Raw genomic sequence first — 20,956 nt, forward strand, 5'->3', positions numbered from 1 at the left:
GAATCTTTGAAATCCAGAAGATATCTCTGGGATATAAATTCCAATGCCTAGGGATCCTGGGCATCTCTTGCCCACGCCTGGGCAAAGAATGAAAGTCTGCCCCCTATAGGATCCGTTACCGGATAGGGGTCCGTTCCTTCATGCTGCCTTAGAGGCAGCAGCAGGCTCCTTGGCCTGCTTATCTTTGTTCCAGGTCCGATTGTCTCCAGACCGCCTTGGACTGAGCAAAAATTCCCTCTTGTTTTGCCTTAGAGGAAGAGGATGCCACACCTGCCCTGAAGTTTTTAAAAGGTACGAAAATTAGAATTTTTTTTTTTTCCTTGATTTAGACCTATCCTGAGGAAGGGCATGACCTTTTCCTCCAGTGATATAAGCAATAATCTCCTTCAAACCAGGCCCGAATAGGGTCTGCCCCTTGAAGGGAAGTTAAGTAGCTTATTTATTAAAGTCACGACAGCTGACCATGATATAAGCCATAGCGCTCTGCGTGCCAGTATAGTAAAAAACAGAATTCTTAGCCGTTAGTCTAGTCAAATGAACAAGGCATCAGAAAACAAAGGAATTGGCTAGCATAAGCTTGTCAAATATATTCATCCAATGGAGTCGCTTAACTGTAAAGCCTCATCAAGAGACTCAACCCAGAACGCCGCAGCAGCAGTGACAGAAGCAATGTATGCAAGGGGCTGCAGGATAAAACCCTGTTGAATAAACATTTTTTATCCATTGGATCTAAAAAGCACAACTGTCCTCGTCAGAGGTAGTGGTACGCTTAGCTAGAGTAGAAACTCTTCTCTCCACCTTAGGAACTGTCTGCCAGAAGTCCCGTGTGGTGGTAACTATTAGAAAACATTCTTCTAAAAAATAGGAGGGGAAGAGAACGGCACACCTGGTCTATCCCATTCCTTATTAAAAAAATTTTTTAGTAAACCTCTTTAGGTATTGGAAAAACATCAGTACACACCGGCACTGCATATTATTTATCCAGTCTACACAATTTCTCTGGCCCTGCGATTGTACACATTCATTCAGAGCAGCCAAAGCCTCCCTGAGCAACAAGTGGAGGTTCTCAAGCATAAATTTTAAATGTAGAAATATCAGAATCAGGTTAAATCATCTTCCCTGAGTCAAAAAAAAAAATCACCCACAGACTAAGCATATTGTGAGGTAGTATCATACATGGTTCTTAAAGCGTCTGTATGCTCTGTATCTACCCCCAGAGCTAACTGCTTTCCTTTAATTTCAGGTAGTCTGACTAATACTGCTGCCAGAATATTATTCACCACCTTTGCCATGTCTTGTAAAATAAACGCTATGGGCGCCCTTGATGTACTTGGCGCCATTTGAGCGTGAGTCCCTGAAGCGGGAGTCGAAGGGTCTGACACGTGGGGAGAGTTAGTCGGCATAACTTTCCCCTCGACAGAATCCCCTGGTAAAGAAACGCTATGGGTGCCCTTGATGTACTTGGCGCCATTTGAGCGTGAGTCCCTAAAGCGGGAGTCAAAAGGTCTGACACGTGGGGAGAGTTAGTCGGCATAACTACCCCCACGACAGAATCCTCTGGTGATAATGTTTTTAAAGACAAAAAATGATCTTTATTGTTTAACATGAAATCAGTACATCTGGTACACATTCTAAGATGGGGTTCCACCATGGCTTTAAAACATAATGAACACAGAGCTTCCTCTATGTCAGACATGTTAGAACAGACTAATAATGAGACTAGTAAGCTTGGAAAACACTTTAAATCAAGTTAACAAGCAAATATATAAAACGTTACTGTGCCTTTAAGAGAAACAAATTTTGCCAAAATTTGAAATAACAGTGAAAAAAAGGCAGTTAAACTAACAACATTTTTACAGTGTATGTAACAAGTTAGCAGAGCATTGCACCCACTTGCAAATGGATGATTAACCCCTTAATACAAAAAACAGATTAACAAAACGAAAAATATGTTTTAAACAGTCATAACAGCTCCTACTTTTGAAGCCCTTTTGAGCCCTTCAGAGATGTCCTATAGCATGCAGGGGACTGCTGAGGGAAGCTGAATGTCACTGTTTGTAATTTTAACTGCACCAACTGTAACTTTTATACTATAACAGTGGAAATTGTTTCTATGCAAAATTTAAGCCAGCCATGTGGAAAAAACTTAGGCCCCAATAAGTTTTATCACCAAACATATGTTAAAAAACGATTAAACATGCCAGCAAACATTTTAAAACACATTTTTACAAGAGTATGTATCTCTATTAATAAGCCTGATACCAGTCGCTATCGCTGCATTTAAGGCTTTACTTACATTACTTCGGTATCAGCAGTATTTTCTTAGTCAATTCCATTCCTAGAAAAATATTTTACTGCACATACCTTATCTGCAGGAAAACCTGCACGCCATTCCCCCTCTGAAGTACCTCACTCCTCAGAATGTGCGAGAACAGCAAATGGATCTTAGTTACGTCTGCTAAGATCATAGAAAAACGCAGGCAGATTCTTCTTCCAAATACTGCCTGAGATAAACAGCACACTCCGGTGCCATTTAAAAATAACAAACTTTTGATTGAAGAATAAACTAAGTAGAAAGCACCACAGACTCTCACAACCTCCTATCTATGTTGAGGCTTGCAAGAGAATGACTGAATATGGCAGTTAGGGGAGGAGCTATATAGCAGCTTTGCTGTGGGTGGACTCTTGCAGCTTCCTGTTGGGAAGGAGAATATATTCCATAAGTAATGGATGATCCTTGGACTGGATACACTTAACAAGAGAAAAGGGGTTTATAGTGCTGTTTGAGCTCGTCAGGCTTACCGCTCGTATTACGAATATAAAGTAAACACGATCACTTAAGTGCAATCGCTGTTTACACTAGAAGAATTGCTGCAACCTCAGAGCCCTAATTAACTGTTTCCCAAAACTGAAAAGTGTCACAAAACACATCACAAAGTACAGTAACACACATAAAACACCATCTAATAAAAACAATTCAAAAAGGATATTGCACACAAAAGTTCTAAGGGTTCAAAGATATGAGGTCTCAAGTGTTAGAAAAAAAAGGCAGTCAAAGGGCTTTAACATACGGATACATCTCTAAATATGTGTGTGTGTGTGTATATATATATATATATATATATATATACACACATACATATATATATATATATATATATATATATAAATACACACATACATACATATACATATATATATATACACACATACATATATATATATATATATATAAATATATATATATATATATATATATATATATATATATATATATATATAAATATATATATATATATATTCGGCGCTAGACTGTCATTGGGCAGGGTCAGACTGATATGCTGCAGCATATTTTTTCTCTGTGAAGGGGCATAGTGTGCTAAAAGAACGCGCACCCTGAGTTGCAATATAAATGAACAGGCATGGAAGTTAACACTCTAGCGAGGGAAGAGTCCTCTGGGCAGGCTGCACTAATAGCACTCATGGGCCTCTAGTTATCAAGCTCCATAAGGAGCTTGATGGCCCCTGTTTCTGGTGAGTCTTCAGACTCGCCAGAGACAGCAGTTATGAAGCAGTGGTCACAAAGACCGCTGCTCCATAGCCCTGTCCGCCTGCTCTGAGCATTTACAAGACATCCAATTAGGACCCACATCTTGGCTTGTCACCGCAGACGTGAAGGCCCTTTATACTAGTATCCAACATGAATTAGGGCTGGAAGCAGTTCAATATTATCTCAATCTACAAACAGAAGATAATCACAATAAATTTGTGATGAAATTACTTGAATTTGTGCTTAAAAAGAACTACTTCGTCTTCAATGACCAATTCTATCTGCAAACAAGGGGGACAGCCATGGGGACAGCGTGTGCACCCACGTACGCCAACCTATTTCTAGGTTGGTGGGAGCACAACACTGTCTTCATTGATGACAATGATGAATTTACTAAACATATCCCCCTCTGGCTAAGATATATAGATCACATTCTTTTAATCTGGGAAGGACCTAAAGAAAAACTGGACATGTTTCTAAAAATTCTAAATCTAAATAGTTTAAACATCAAACTAACCTATGAATACAGTCAGACTGAAATATCCTTTTTGGATTTAAGAATTTTCAAAAAAAGCAATGGCATGGTGGGGACTGATCTATACAGAAAGAAAACAGTCACTAATACTATTCTTTATAATACAAGCGCACATGCACCATGCACAATCAAATCTCTCCCAACAGGAGAATTTCTACGAGTCAAAAGAAACTGTTCGGAACCAGATCTATATAAAATCAGAGCGCAAGAAACAACAGATCGCCTTAGCCAGAGGGGGTATAGTAAATCTCTAATTAAAAAAGCAAAGGATAGAGCAAGAAAAACAGAACGTCAGAACCTATTAAAACCTAAGATTCGCACCAATGACAGTAAAACCAGATTAGTGTTGACTTATAACACACAGAGCAAGGACATAATTCAAATAATCAACAAACACTGGCATATCTTACAAGCAGATAATACCCTGGATCAATTCATAGGATCCAAAGTTGACATCAGTTACCGACGCACAAAAAATCTGAAAGATTTAGTGAGCCCTAGCCATTATACTCGCAAAAAGAGAACTACTGTCAGTGGCATACAAAACGGTTCATACCCATGTGGGAATTGTATCAGCTGCAAATTTCTGAAAAAAACAACATCAGTTACAGATAGATTTGATAAAAAAAAACTAATCAAATCCTTTATTAATTGCAATACCACTGGTGTAATTTATGTCTTACAGTGCAAGTGTCCCAAAACCTATGTAGGGATGGCGACACGTAAATTACAAACGAGACTGCAAGAACATGTGCGCAATATTAGAAATGCAGCTAAAGACTTAAAGAACAAGAAGGCCATTTCATCAGTAGCACAACATTTTTATAAATTCCATCAAGGAAATGCAGAAGGGCTAATGTGCTTTGGAATACACAAAATTAACCTTGGAATCAGAGGTGGAGATAAAGAAACAAGTTTATTACAACACGAAAGCAGATGGATTTATCTGCTTAATTCCATACAACCCAATGGGTTAAATGAACATAACAATTATTTTTAATACCTGTAGATACAATTAAGATGAAAATTATCAGTAACCCAGAAAAATAAGAATTTAATTTAAATAAGAAACCATCCATACTAGGAAGATTTTATAAACAACTGTTGAACATGTACAACGCAATTATTATATTGTCTACAAACTCATTAGTCACTAAAATATGGATTATACATCCATCACTCACCACTGACACTTTAATATTTGCCATCAGCATCTATGATCTAAATCATACATCACTATGATAATATTTAATTATTCATCACCTACATACACTTATTCTTTTATTACCACGGTAGAACTAGCACTATTTTGTTTCCACATTTTATTTACCTTCACCCACACCACCGTGGCACTGCATCACTTCAAGAAACTGGTTATATTATCAGAACTTTTATTTTTATAATCTTTTCTTTCCAAGGGCCATCTCTTACTTACTTCTAATATCACAAAAAAAATTTGGATCCACACTTAGTCAATATAATAAGACTTTTATCCCAAAGTATACTTCCTTAGTTAATATAACATTACCTCATACGAGAAATACTAGATAGTACTTCCTGCATCAAAACTTAAGCATGCAGCTGAACTGCTCTTGACAATAAAACTTACTATTTGTTCCTTGTATTACCATCTAATGACCCATTAAACAGTGGAAACATAAAAATAATTGTAAAAACTATATCATAACATCTTCATTTATCTAATATCATTGTTATTATTATCTTTTATTTTTTATTGTTTTTTGTGTTTCATCTATTCAGTATCATTCTTGATATTTCTCATCTTAATCCAGTTAGGTATAGATATTTCTCTTCCAAGATAAATAGATTTCAGTTCGAAATTATAACCCATTACAATATACATATCCAGATAAAAAATCCTTTCTGCTTGTTTCTCTGTATCTGTTTCTATACTACAAGATCAAAACTGATTAATCCATACCTGTGGATCACTTGCCAGTAATACAACCTATCATTTGGCACATTCTAACTCCTAAAACATAAAAAACAATAATCACAAATAATATTCTTTGTAAAACGTTTATTTTCAAGAACAATTCAATAAATATTTGAAGGTCTTGTTTTTCTTAACGTTCTCTTTTTTCCCCCTTTCATTGAATAAAAATGTACATATTTCTTTCATCAAAATATTGCATTGAGATCCGGAATCTACACATAATATATGAATGAAAAGGCGGCCGTACCCAATTACATTCTTTTTCTAACACATACAGGCTGTCTCTTATTCAACGATTGGTCCCTTGCAAGGAACCATCTGATTTGTTAAAAAACGTCCAATAGGAGGAGCAGTGCAAGCCAATAAAGAGACACCTGTGTGGCCGCGCCGTACCCTTTGAAAAAGCCACGGTAGTGGCGAAACATGTTAGGGAATTGTTTGTTGAATGCCAGTTAGCATTTTTTAATAAGCAGGAATAGTGGTCTTTATTATTTAAAAACAATTGTGGTTGTGCACAATATTAAGTAAACTCACTCGAGAATGGGGTTAACTCAGTAGCATTATCTTAAGCCTAACCGGCATTTGCAGCTTGGATTCAGTAATGTGGTTACTAATGTGGAGCTTTAAACATATATATATAACACCGCAAATACTCAGTGAATTATCTTAAGCCTAACCGGCATTTGTAGCGTTGATTTAGTAAGCGGTTATTAATGTGGAGCTTCAAACATATATATAATACCGCAAATACAAGCCTAACCGGCATCTATAGCGTGGATTCAGCAAGCGGTTATTAATGTGGAGATTTAAACATATATATAACACCGCAAATACTCAGTGAATTATCAGCACAGTACCGCTAACAACTTTTAATGCCTAGGCAGACAATACGATTCAAGCAGTTAATATCCGATATAAACTAAGAGCTCAGTTAAGTCACAGAGAGTAGCTATTTCATTGTAGCACTTTAATAAACTCATATGATTGCTATAACTTTTACACAGTAAGATTTTAACACTAATAACTTTAGTAATGAATGGTGAGAATATTACTACAACTCTCTCTTGTGAACGTATATTGTAATTGTGGCAAACCTAGCCACTTCTGGACTATAACGTAAGAAAGGTTGTCTGTGACAGACCCTTCGGTCAGGACTGAAAGTGTTAACTTTATTTTCTAACCACAAGTGGCTGGCTCCAGCTACAATCTAATTAATGCTTAGCATTCTATTGTTTGATCACCCCCAGAGAGAAACGCCTAAGTGATAAGGAGAGTCAAGAGTGTCCTGTGGTTGAAGTGTTTAAGTAATATAATCCTATTGTATCATGTCAAGGGCGCTTCTCCCTTTTATCTAATGTACAACATTCTTTCCACCCCCATCTGGGGGGGGGGGGTCAAAAACCTGTATAAATCTGTATGCTGCCTTCAAATAAAGTGTTATTCTGTTTAAAACCTGAAGACTGGCTGGGTTGTGAATTGCTGATTCCCTATGCAGGACATTGTTCCCTGGTGTTAACCCTTGGTATCCGGTTGGTACCGTCACAATTGGTGGCAAGCGACGGAATGAACCTTATCGCCCAGAAGAGCAACTACACAAGCCAGTAACCTCAGGAAGAGGGGGATTACTACAATACTGACTAAGATGGAAGGAGTACCAGGGACCGAAGTGAATGGAGATGGATTATTCTAAGCTAAAGAGACAAACGTAAAAGGAACTGCTAGAAGCCAGGGGAAAGATAGGCAGCAGCAAACCCAAGGCTATATTAATTGCTGAGCTGATGGAGGGAGACAGAGCTCGCAGCGCTACGCCTCCAGCAGCCATGGAGGAGACCCTATACCAGAGGGAAATGAGGACCAGGCTGGAATTTTTACCCCAACCTGTACCACGGGATATGCTATCCGTGGTAATGGCAGATGTGCAGGAGTACGTGATGGCACACAGTCCGCGGAATGCATCCTCCCGAGCAGAATCCATTTTGGACGCACTCAGCAACCCAGTAAGACCCAAAATCCCATACCATGCATTTAAAATGTTTTGTGAGGAGAAGGATGAGATTGATGGGTATTTACAGGATTTTGAGAGACTGTGCGAGTTACATGATTTGGAGCAGTCCGTATGGGTGCCGGTGCTAGCAGGCAAGCTAGCCGGTAGGGCAGCGGAAGCGTATCGCGCTGTACCCAGGGAGGACAGCAAGGATTACGCTAAAGTGAAGAGAGCGATCTTGGAAAGATATGCCATTACCTCAGAGGCATACCGGCGCAAGTTTAGAGGCCTGCGCAAGCCAGAAAGAGATTCCCATGCAGAGTGGGCCCACAAGCTGGATCAAGCATCTCAGGGGTGGATACAGGCCAGCCAAGCTACCACCATGGAAGAATTGCGACAACTGATGCTGTTGGAGCAATTCTTTAACGGCTTGTCCCCAGAAGCCCAAGAATGGGTGAGAGATCGAAAACCCCTCACCTTAACCGAAGCAGCCAGATTAGCAGACCAGCATTTTGATGCCAGGAGGCACCATGGACTACAGCCTAACAACGGACGGGCTAATATACAATGCCACACCTGCAAGCAGTGGGGACATATGGCACGTGAGTGCACCCAAAATCGGAGCAGACAAGCTTGGAACCAGGTCAGACAGAACCTGGCCCCAAGGGCGGCTGCTCACCATTACCAAACGGAGCCAGCCGCTCATGAGGTGTTGAGCACCCAAGCCGAGGAACCCCTGGGAATTCTGCATGAGGTGATGTCGGTCCAGGGACTTCGGGATTCGGGAGCTACTTTAACCCTGATAGCTCCCCATTTGGTGCCGGATACAGCACCCACTGGCGGATCCGTGGCAGTACGAGGGGCAGGGGGAGCAGTATACTGATTGCCCACTGCTAGAGTGGAGTACAGACCCCCAGTCACCCCAGCAGCTGCCAGTTACCAACCCCCGGCACACCGCTATACCACACGGCCTCCGGCCACGAACTACCCTCAGAGAGCCCGGTTCAATTTGCGGGGCTACTCACAACCTATTCGGTGCTTTGGATGTAAGCAACTAGGGCACAAAAGACCAGAGTGTCCCCTAAATGCAGCGAATCAAGCACAGTCCTGGAGAAGACCCGCTGGCGGAATCCCACATAATCCTCAGCCTGTGGCCCGCTACGTAGAGGCGCCAGAATGCTGGGGCAGCCTACATGAAGCAGACCCCGTGCAAGCTGCCCACCGGAATAACCGGCAACGGGTTAAAGTGAATGGGAAGGAGGTCAGTTGTCTACGGGATACTGGTGCTACCATGACCTTGCTTCAAGAGAACTTGGTGCCTGAGAAACAGCACACTGGAGACACTGTGGCTGTGAGGGTAGCAGGGGGCACTGTGTTCCGCCTACCTGTTGCCAGGGTACATTTGGATTGGGGAGTGGGCGCTAGACTTGTGAATGTGGGGGTCAAGAAGGACTTACCTGCTGATGTTCTCCTTGGAAATGACTTGGCCCCCCCTTGTTTCTGCCTATGCTCCCATGGATCCCGCTAATGTTAACCCTGTGACTACCCAAGCCCAGTCCCTCCGGGAAGAGACGCTTCCATGTTTGGGGTGGGGGCAGTACTGAGCCAAGTTGGAGCAGATGGCGGAGAACACCCCGTAGCTTACTTGAGCCGAAAGTTGTTGCCCCGGACATCCCCAAGCCGATCCGTTGGGATCAGACTGTGTATGCCGGCTTGGTTCTGGGGGAGCATTGTGGCAAACCTAGCCACTTCTGGACTATAACGTAAGAAAGGTTGTCTGTGACAGACCCTTCGGTCAGGACTGAAAGTGTTAACTTTATTTTCTAACCACAAGTGGCTGGCTCCAGCTACAATCTAATTAATGCTTAGCATTCTATTGTTTGATCACCCCCAGAGAGAAACGCCTAAGTGATAAGGAGAGTCAAGAGTGTCCTGTGGTTGAAGTGTTTAAGTAATATAATCCTATTGTATCATGTCAAGGGCGCTTCTCCCTTTTATCTAATGTACAACATTCTTTCCACCCCCATCTGGGGGGGGGGGGTCAAAAACCTGTATAAATCTGTATGCTGCCTTCAAATAAAGTGTTATTCTGTTTAAAACCTGAAGACTGGCTGGGTTGTGAATTGCTGATTCCCTATGCAGGACATTGTTCCCTGGTGTTAACCCTTGGTATCCGGTTGGTACCGTCACAGTAATAGAAGAGTGGCCTTATAAAGTTATAGTTATATGTAAATCCAAAGTAGAGTCAGGAAAACTAAGTACATAACAGGCAATATCCCTATGCAGTGAATCACGAACAGCTTGTTACCAATATTATTAAAGATCAAAGCACGCCAAGCGATGCCTTTATATATTCAACCACGAATATCATGTTAGTAACATTCTCAATGTAGATAAATACACTAACAACCTAATATAGTTATAATGTTACTCAAGTTTGTTGCTATTACAATTATATTATATATTATCAACCTTGTCAATTCAATTGAATTTTAGCAACATATCCAACCTTTCTGTAGTGGTACAAGCATAATGTTCCTGTAGACATAAGTATTTATAAACATACGATAAAAAGATCCTACAGGGGTTAATGTGTTAACTCACTGACTAGTGTTACTACACTCCATATAGACAGCACTTTCTGTCTTTATCCAGCTAGAAGTTTATCCAAAAACAGCACTCAGCATATATTATTTCCAACAATATTATATCAAGATATATGTACAAATATATAGCACAAGTAATGCAACTGTAAGGAAATCAGACATTGTCTCACTAAGATACATATTAAATGCAATACTATATGCAATAATAACAAACTTTGGTGATACTATTGGATATTTGCGTTAAATATATCTAATATTATATTTTGAATTGAACGGTGAGTCACAGACCACATATATAATATTAGAGCAAATATCATAACAAAGCAGCTCCACTAAATGCAAGCTCTAAGCATATCAAAATATTATACAATTACTGAGATTATCCTGACTTGAAACCTAAGTCATCCCCATACACACCATAACCACCTAATGTATTCCGTGAATAACGGATAAAACTTTTAAAGACCCAAGCCTGTGTTTTTAATAAAGTATGTATGTTGATTGTGTTTGTTGCCTTTTATTTTAAAATTACCAATAAAGTTTATATTTTAATACATCCCCACGCACACCCTCCTCCCAGGAGATATAGATCTTGTCCAATCTTTGCCACTATCAATTAGGGAATGAGTGCTATATAGGTGTACAATCCATCAATCCTAGGATTGATAATTCCCCTGTTTCTGGTGAGTCTTCAATAGTATAAGGCTCATAGGTTCTCTATGTAATATAGAGTTAACTATGTGTTGATTTTCACCAAGTATGCTTGGAATTGAGTAAGGTACTAACTTAGGTTTCACTGCGACGTTTGAATCTATTATTTATTTATTCAAAACTAGTCCTAAAGTCCGTTCACACGGGCCATTTTTTGCAGGGTACAGCGGTCCCACCCTTTGCGCTCTCTCCCTCTCTTTTGTTCTCTATCTCCCCCCTCTCTTTTGAGCTTTCTCTCCCCCTCTCTTTTGTGCTCTCTCTCTCCCCCTCTTTTTTGCGCTCTCTCTCTCCCCCCTCTTTTGCGCTCTCTCTCTCCCCCCTCTTTTGCGCTCTCTCTCTCTCCCCCCTCTTTTGCGCTCTCTCTCTCTCCCCCTCTCTTTTGCTCTCTCTCCCCCTCTCTTTTGCGCTTTCTTTCCCCCTCTCTTTTGAGCTCTCTCCACCTCTCTTTTGAGCTCTCTCTCTCCCCCCTCTTTTGCGCTCTCTCCCCCCCCTTTTGCGCTCTCTTTCTTCACCTCTCTTTTGCGCTCTCTCTCCCCCTCTCTTTTGTGCTCTCTCTCCCCCTCTCTTTTGTGCTCTCTCTCTCACCCCTCTCTTTTGCACTCTCTCTCTCACCCCTCTCTTTTGTGCTCTCTCTCTCACCCCTCTCTTTTGCACTCTCTCTCTCTCCCCTCTCTCTCTCCTCCCCCCTCTCTCTCTCCCCCTCTCTCTCTCTCTCCCCCCCCTCTCTTTTGCTCTCCCTCCCCCTCTCTTTTGCTGTCTCTGTCCCTCTCTTGTGCTCTCTTTATCTCCCCTCTTGATCTCTCTCTCCCCTCTTGATCTATCTCTCCCCTCTCTCTCCCCTATCTCTCTCTCTCCCCCCCCCTCTCTCTCTTCCCCTCTCCCTCTCTCTCTCTCTCTCTCCCCCCCCCCTCTCTTTTGATCTCTCTCTCCCCTTTCTTTTGCTCTCAATCCCCCTCTCTTTTGCTGTCTCTCTCCTTCTCTTGTGCTCTCTTTATCTCCACTCTTTATCTCCCCTCTTGATCTCTCTCTCCCCTCTTGATCTCTCTCTCACCTTTCTTATCTTTTCCCTACCCCCTCTCTCTCCTCTTTTGAGCTGTTTTGAGAGCTCAGTCTGCAGGACTTTCAAGGGCCGACTGGCCCCGCCCCCTCCACGCTCGGCCATGCCCCTTTATGGGCCTGTATGCTCGACCACGCCCCCGTAATGCTCGGCCACGCCCCGGTCACGTTCGGGCATGCCCACTTCTGCTCGCACTGCAGAGATTTAGGGATTGTAAGGCCAGGTGTGTTTGTCCTCATGCTGTCTCTACTGCGCATGACAGCTTCGGACAAACACACTTGGCCTTTTATAGTATAGGATGTGGTTTTAGGGGAATATAATCTTTCCTAGTATCAAGTCAATTAAAATAATCCAGTGTTGCTGACACTGTTGTTGCCAGCAACTACTTATATAATTCCCTGGGCAGCTATAAGCAATGTTCTTTAAATTAGAGTTAAAAAAGAAAAATGTAATTGGCACCGATTGAACAGCAACCTTATAGGTATATCAATGTCTTAATCTTAACTTGTGACAGTGTAATCACTACATGATATGCTGCTTGATAAATCGGTTGCATGTAAAGTAACTTGATAGTGAAGGCACTGATCACAGCAATGGAGGAAGTGGATATTTGAGGCTGTCGTTAATATGGTAATAGAAACTCTTGATTCAAAATCCTCACAAATGTTACTACAGTACTAATATTGCATTCTTATGTATATAGGCATGTATTATGTTTAGCAAAGTCTCAAAATCTCAACTAAAAGAATTGTTCAATAAATTCAAAGGCGTTATTTGCACACTTTACACAGCGGCATACGGTTTCAAATTCAATTGGATATTTTGAGTATATAATGGTGCTTGTGTTGAAATTAACATCTGTTATCTAGTATTATGCGGGCAACCATATGTTAGAATTTTGTATGTTCCGACATATACTAAAGAATTCTTGCAAGATCAAAATATATCTTGTTATTTGGTTAGCTCTACAAGTTCTAACAATTAAACTAATGCGTATCATCGTTAGCTTGTGTCTTTAAACGGCATGTATACTGTGTATGGCTACATGCCTATCAGATAAGCATTTTACTCAAAGATACAATGCTAAACAATACACTAAAGTGTAAATCATTATCGCAATTGTTTACTGTGCACAGTGCAGCCAAAACAATGAAACACTATAGGCCGCTTACAGAGTTATGGAATTGATTGTTGTATATTGAAAAACGGCTTATATTCTATGTGTGGTTATGTGCCTGTCAAATCAACGTTTAAACAGAGATATAATGCCAATCAATTTTAACATAATGGTAACGTTTAAACATTGTGCAGCCCAAAATGAATAAGTAGTTATATCAGTGTCAGATATCGTAGGACACAAGCCTCTAAATTAGTGAAGACTTCCAACCCCCATAGTGGCTGAGTAAAGTATATTGAGAATAGCTACAATTATAACATTCGGTATATTGTTATAGTATCACAAATGCGATCAACAGGTCTCTAGTAAATTTTTAAAAAATGGAGCTCCCTTAAAGGGCCACTAAACCTAAAATCTTTCTTTCATGATTCAGATAGAACATACAAATTTAAACAACATTACAATTTACTTCTATAATTAATTTTGCTTCATTTTTTATATATCCTTATTTGAAGAAAAAGCAATGCACATGGGTGAGCCAATCACATGAGGCTTCTATGTGCAGCAACCAATCAGCAGCTACTGAGCATATCTAGATATCCCTTTCAGCAATGAATATCAAGAGAATAAAACAAATTAGATAATAGAAGTAAATTAGAAAGATGTTTAAAAATGCATTCTCTTTCTAAATCATGAAAGAAAAAATGTGGGTATCATGGCCCTTTAAGCTCCCAACCCCCTGACGCGTTTTGAACGATTAGGGCTTTTTCAAAGACGGGTGAGCCGCCGGATGTACAGGCTTAAATATGCACACTAAGCCCAGTCAAGATTTCACTTTACAACAGTAATTGGATAGGGTCCTTGTCAATCAAAATAGGCCGCTCCAATGATAGAAGCAGAACAATCCATATGTTAAATCTATGGACTTAGTGAGTGACAGACAAAAAAGAGATTGATTGCGTTGCAAGTTGTTTTAAGCTAATGCAGTCTATGTGATGTCCTGTCATAGAAAAGAGCGAGAGAAGGATGGTCATCTGTTGTCCGATTCATCAGATCTATCTCGGATTTCTAAGATCTATTTTATTTTGGTCAGAGAATAGTACACTTGCTGTATGATTGTGTATTAGATAATTAGAGAACCTAGCAGGGTATAATAACTATTATGCCATATATTTTATGAACTGGGAAAATTAACTGTGTATTAACTGTGTATAAAAAGTATGATCCCATTATCAATATATAGCACTAGTTATATATATTTATTTAACAGGGATGTATGAGAGGCCGCCCCTCACAATAAAAAAACAGTTATTTGTCTTAAAAGGTATAATTGCGCCCCAGTGTCTCAGTTTTCTTTGTGATAGAGTGCTATTAGTGACTTTGAGTTGTAAGAGAATGTAATCTACCCCACTTTGATACAAAAATGAATTATCAGTGTGATTGATGTTATGTGAAACCACAAACGTGATGAAAGTCTGTTACAAATGCTGTGGGAGGAATTGATAACTAAGTGAGATAATAAACGGGTAAACATAAAAATGACAGTACCTGTTGAAACTGTGAGGGTCTGTCGTTTATAGTGATGTGGCAATAATGTATCACCAAACATTGTTACACCAGTGTTTATAAGAAAGTACTAAAAATAAAGTACTATAAAAGACTTATGCCTAGATTTCGAGTTTTGTCGGTAAAGACCCGCGTAGCTAACGCTGCTTTTTTTCCCAGCGCACCCTTAAGACAACGCTGGTATAGAGAGTCGTCTGAGTGACTGCGTAAGGCTCAGAAAAGGGAGCATTGAGCATAATTTAGCTCCACTTCAACCCTCAATACCAGCGTTGCTTACGGTAGCGGTAAGCTGGAAAAACGTGCTCGTGCACGATATCCCCATAGGAAACAATGGGGCAGTTTGGGCTGAAAAAAAATCTGCAAAAAAGCAGCGTTCAGCTCCTAACGCAGCCTCATTGTTTCCTATGGGGAAACACTCTCTAAGTCTACACCTAACACCCTAACATGAACCCCCTAACATGAACCCCCGAGTCTAAACACCCCTAACCTTACACTTATTAACCCCTAATCTGCCGCCCCCGCTATCGCTGACACCTGCATTTTATTATTGACCCCTAATCTGCCGACCGGACACCGCCGCCACCTACATTATCCCCATGAACCCCTAATCTGCTGTCCCTAACATCGCCAAACCTTATGTTATATTTATTAACCCCTAATCTGCCCCCCCCCAACGTCGCCACAACCTAACTACAAGTATTAACCCCTAATCTGCCGACCGGACCTCGCTGCCACTATAATAAATGTATTAACCTCTAAACCGCTGCACTCCCGCCTCGCAAACACTATAATAAATTTTTATTAACCCCTAATCTGCCCTCCCTAACATCACCGCCACCTACCTACAATTATTAACCCCTAATCTCCCGTCCGCAACATCGCCGCTACTATAATAATTGTATTAACCCCTAAACCTAGGTCTAACCCTAACCCTAACACCCCCTAACATAAATATAATTTAAATTAAACTAAATAATATTCCTATTATTAAATAAATTATTCGTATTTAAAACTAAATACTTACCTATAAAATAAACCCTAATATAGCTACAATATAAATAATAATTACATTGTATCTATTTTAGGATTTATATTTATTTTACAGGCAACTTTGTATTTATTTTAACTAGGTACAATAGCTATTAAATAGTTATTAACTATTTAATAGCTACCTAGTTAAAATAATTACAAAATTACATGTAAAATAAATCCTAACCTAAGTTACAATTAAACCTAACACTACACTATCATTAAATTAATTAAATAAATTACCTACAATTAGCTAAACTGAATTAGCTAAACTGAAATACAATTAAATAAACTAATCTATAATACAAAAAAATAAAATAAAATAAAATAAAAAAGCCCCCCAAAATAAAAAAATTCCCTACCCTATTCTAAATTACAAAAGTAATCAGCTCTATTACCAGCCCTTAAAAGGGCTTTTGCGGGGCATTGCCCCAAAGTAATCAGCTCTTTTACCTGTAGAAGAAAATACAATACTCCCCCCAACATTACAACCCACCACCCACATACCCCTATTCTAACCCACCCAAAACCCCCTTAAAAAAACCTATCACTAACCCCCTGAAGATCTCCCTACCTTGAGTCGTCTTCACTCAGCCGAGCCGAAGTCTTCACCCAATCCGGGCGATGTGGTCCTCCATCCGGTAGAAGTCTTGATCCAAGCGGCAAAGAATAGGTCTTCCATCTGGGCGATGTCTTCTTCCAAGCGGCATCTTCTATCTTCTGTCTTCCGGATCCATCTTCATCCCACCGACGCGGAACATCCTCCTTCCCCGACGGACTAACGATGAATGAAGGTTCCTTTAAGGGATGTCATCCAAGATGGCGTCCCTCGAATTCCAATTGGCTGATAGGATTCTATCAGCCAATCGGAATTAAGGTAGGAAAAATCTGATTGGCTGATTCAATCAGCCAATCAGATTCAGCTCGCATTCTATTGGCTGATCAGAACAGCCAATAGAATGCAAGCTCAATCTGATTGGCTGATTGGATCAGCCAATCGGATTTTCCTGGCTGACTCTAAATACCAGCGGACGGCCAAAAGCAGCTTTAGGACCCCGTAACGCTGCTTTTGACGGCTAATGCAAAACTCTAAATCTAGCCGTTAGAGTTTGAAAAATTAAAAGTTAGGTGGAGGGTGTGATAAGATGTTTTACTTCACAGCCAAGACATCCCAGTATATCCTGATGTGAATTTATTTGTTTTATTATAGTCTTATAAATGGACATAAAAGTTATTATTTTAATTTAGTCCATACGGTTGTACTGTATTGAGTAGATATATCCATCTGCTCTCAATTTTCAACAAGGTTCTCTCCAAATTGCCCCCTTTGATTCCCAGACTCACTTTTTCTATGCCTTGGCATAGTAATTCCTCTGCATTGGAATTATGATGGTGTAAAAAATGATGGGCGACGCTGGTTATAGTTTTACCATCTTTTTTATCTTTCTCTGCATTCCTTATATTACGTAGGCGTTCCATTACTCTAGCTCTGAGCTTGCGTGTCGTCATACCTACATAGACTTTGTTGCATTTACATTTCAATGCATATATCACTCCCTCTGTTTGGCAGCTAATGTATTTGCTGATAAAGTGTCTGGTGTTAAATCTATCAGTTATGTGATCTGATTTAATGATGTATTTACATGTACTGCAATTGCCACATTTGTGTGAACCAGGGACCAGTGAAGTCTTTGTTTTGTGTCTCTGGAGGTGACTTCTCGTAATCATGTCCATGATGTTTCGTGTACGTCTGTAAGTAATAGATGGTTTTTCTCCTATTGTGTCTTTCAGAGTATGGTCAAACATTAAAATATGCCAGTATTTCTGGATAATCCGATTTACTTGAGTACTTTGTGTATTGTGTGTTATTATAATTCTCGGAATATGGCTGGTAGAATTTGGCTTTTTTTTTTTTGTAAGAGTGTTGGTTTCCATAGCTCTATGTTTGGATTTTTTAATAGTTCTCTTACTATATCCCCTCTCAATTAATCTAGTTTCAAGTTCCTGAGCTCTCGTGTGGAAAGTGTCTAGAACCGAACAGACTTCTAATAGTGCTTGGAGCATGTGCGCTTGTATTATGGAGCTGTTGGTAGCGGTTATTTTCCTATATAGATCTGTCCTGATGTTTTCTTCCTGGTCTATTTTAATGGTGAGGTCCAGGAAATTAATTTGATGTTGATCTGCTTGGAAGTTATTCTAGCTTTTGTTCTATCTCAGGAGTGCTGTGCTCTCTCTTCTGATATTTATGCAAATTACTCTTGGGTCTCCCTAAGAGTAAAGGGGGAAACCAGACGTGGACTCCGTGCACACATGCCCTTAGAGAGATACAACTGCACCTCACTGATGAGGCCCACAGAAGGCCGAAACAATCGTCTGGGGTTGTTGTTTCTCTTGTTCAGAGAGGAATTGCCTGGTATTTCAGTGCTGGACTGTCATTGGGCAGGGTCAGGCTGATATGCTACAGGATATTTTTTCCCTGTGAAAGGGTATAGTGTGCTAAAAGAATGTGCACCCTGAGTTGCAATCTTAATTAAACAGGCATGGAAGTTATTCTAGCTTTTGTTCTATCTCAGGAGTGCTGTTCTCTCTCTTCTGATATATATGTATATATATATATATATATATATATATATATATGCATGCGCATCAGAACTGCCATGTTCCAACCTGGGTTGTCAGCCCAGATTGGACAACAGATAACGGTACCCACGGAGTGGGTTTGGAAATTTATACATTTATCAAGGAAGATATTGGCAAAACCGTAAGGATCGAAAAAGCACTGTATATTGAAAAAATTATTGTTTAACAAAGTTTTTTTCATTTATGCTTCTTTTTTTTTGCTTACAGTGTCCTTTTAATAAAGTGTTATACAGTGTATTTATTGTAAATATTTAACATTCCAACATAAAAATATTCCTGTTTTCATGTCTGATTAACACACCTGAGAAATGAATATGCATTTGGGTTTGCGTGAGAGTGGTGTTTTTTTTCCACTTTTTTTCTCTATTAACTTCTATGGGGCAAAACATGACTTCAGCTTTTTGTGCTCATCGGGTTAGCGCGTGAGCGAAAGCAGTTTACTTTCAACTAATGTAAGCGCAACCCGATGGACAAAACAAAAGCTTACTTCTAGCACAATTAATGCTCAAGCAAGAGCATTGATTATTGCTCAACTTGTAATCTGGCCCACTCTCCACTTTGAGTGTATTTTTTTCTGCTGGATTTTGTTTACATAAACTTCCTTTAATTATTACTGCAATATTAAAATTTGTAGTATTGGTGGTGGGTTCAACAGGTGAAATCAGCTATTTCAAATGACAAAATAAAGATAAACGAGTTGTGTGTACACTGCCATTAGCAACAGTTTAAAGGGAAAATATGTTGCACTGTCCCTTTAACCCCCTTCTTCCCTTCCACACCTGCCTCCTTACTCTATGTAAAGCACTAAGCATGCAAAAAAGACACCAATTTGCAAATTCAGAGCAGTTGGCACCTTTGAGGTTTGGTATGCTTAAGTAATAAAAAGTGGTGCATAGCACCCCCTTTAGAACTGTCACTGGCCTGAAGCACAGGAGGTTCAATTTGGAGATGGATGTTTCTCTTGTTTAGTGGAGATTAGCTTCAAATTTTTGGTTGAAGTGTCAAAAGACTTAAATTTCAGGAACGTTCTCCTCTGTAAAATGTATAGATTGAAACAAACTGTACCCTGTGTAGGCAGAGCCCCCTATAGCAAGCTACTGAGCTGTGTTTATTAAGTTTTGGGCTTCTTTATCATTCATATTTTTTTTAATGTAATGATCAACATTTATTTTGCTGTACACATACCGCCAAATAGAGCCCCTTTCAATGTACGTCCTGTGAGCATCAGCATTGGATCAAATGCAATCTGCGATGATGCAGGCGCCAATCCAACAATCATAGCGGTTCCACTGCCAGCGTTACTGGTTAGAAGGGCAGAAACCTTATAAAGAGCATGGGAAATATTTAAATGGTGTTACTACATTGTTTTCAATCTGTGCTGCTATAGGTTGTGCAGACATGAAAAAAAAACTGTGTCTGTTTATGCGTATTCTGTTTAATAGTCACTGGTTTGTGAAATACAGACATTTCAGTCAAAGAAATCGTGTGCATGATTAAAAAAAATAAAATCCCAATTTACCTTATGAGTCACTATGACTCACTGTATAAGCTCAAAGTTAGGTGCACATTTTTGGCACATTCATAATATGAACCTTGGTGTGCCAGGTATAGGTGTGCTTCTAGTGACTAACTTTTATCATAAAATTTAAAAAGAGACATATAAACATGTATATTGACTATGTTTTATAATTTCACTGTGTAGTATGTATGAAGGAAATAAAAAATAACCATATTATTTGCTTTTTCTTTTTTGGTTCTCACTCAAATACAACTGGTTGATGTGCTTTTCCAAAACTTAAAATAGTGGCTTCCTTAATAGCATTGTGTATAACAACATTAATGACATCACTGACATGAAATGGAAATTTTACTTTTTTTAAAAAAAAATTTAGAAAACTTTTTAATTTGCTTTGTTCTCATGGTATTCTTTGTTAAAAGAGCATATCTAGGTAGGTAGGATGCATGTGTCTGCAGGAGCACTACATGGTACTACTAATAAATATATACACTTTTACTACACCAAGCCCGTCCTCTCCTACTAAATACTTAACATGAAAGTTGAATTGTTCATTCTAAGAGGCAGATTTATTAAGGGCCGAATGGCCCCTAATGATTCAGCAATGTCTGTTGGACATGATCGCTACAGCATGTCTGCCAGACACTTGATAAATCGGCCCCTAAGTCTGATCATAACACCAATAATA

At 39.6% G+C, this 20,956-nt stretch overlaps 1 protein-coding gene across 2 annotated transcripts in view; it reads right to left on the reverse strand.

The window, feature by feature from the left end:
- Positions 1-20,956, reverse strand: part of LOC128649913 (alcohol dehydrogenase 1) — a 275,327-nt gene that overhangs the window by 30,343 nt on the left and 224,028 nt on the right. For both annotated transcript variants that reach the window (XM_053703464.1, XM_053703463.1), the window contains exon 7: positions 19,938-20,073. In XM_053703464.1, the coding sequence (XP_053559439.1) occupies positions 19,938-20,073 (136 nt within the window). The remainder of the gene's footprint in view (positions 1-19,937; positions 20,074-20,956) is intronic.

This window comes from Bombina bombina, chromosome 2, assembly GCF_027579735.1.
Source record: "Bombina bombina isolate aBomBom1 chromosome 2, aBomBom1.pri, whole genome shotgun sequence".
Taxonomy (NCBI): domain Eukaryota; kingdom Metazoa; phylum Chordata; class Amphibia; order Anura; family Bombinatoridae; genus Bombina; species Bombina bombina.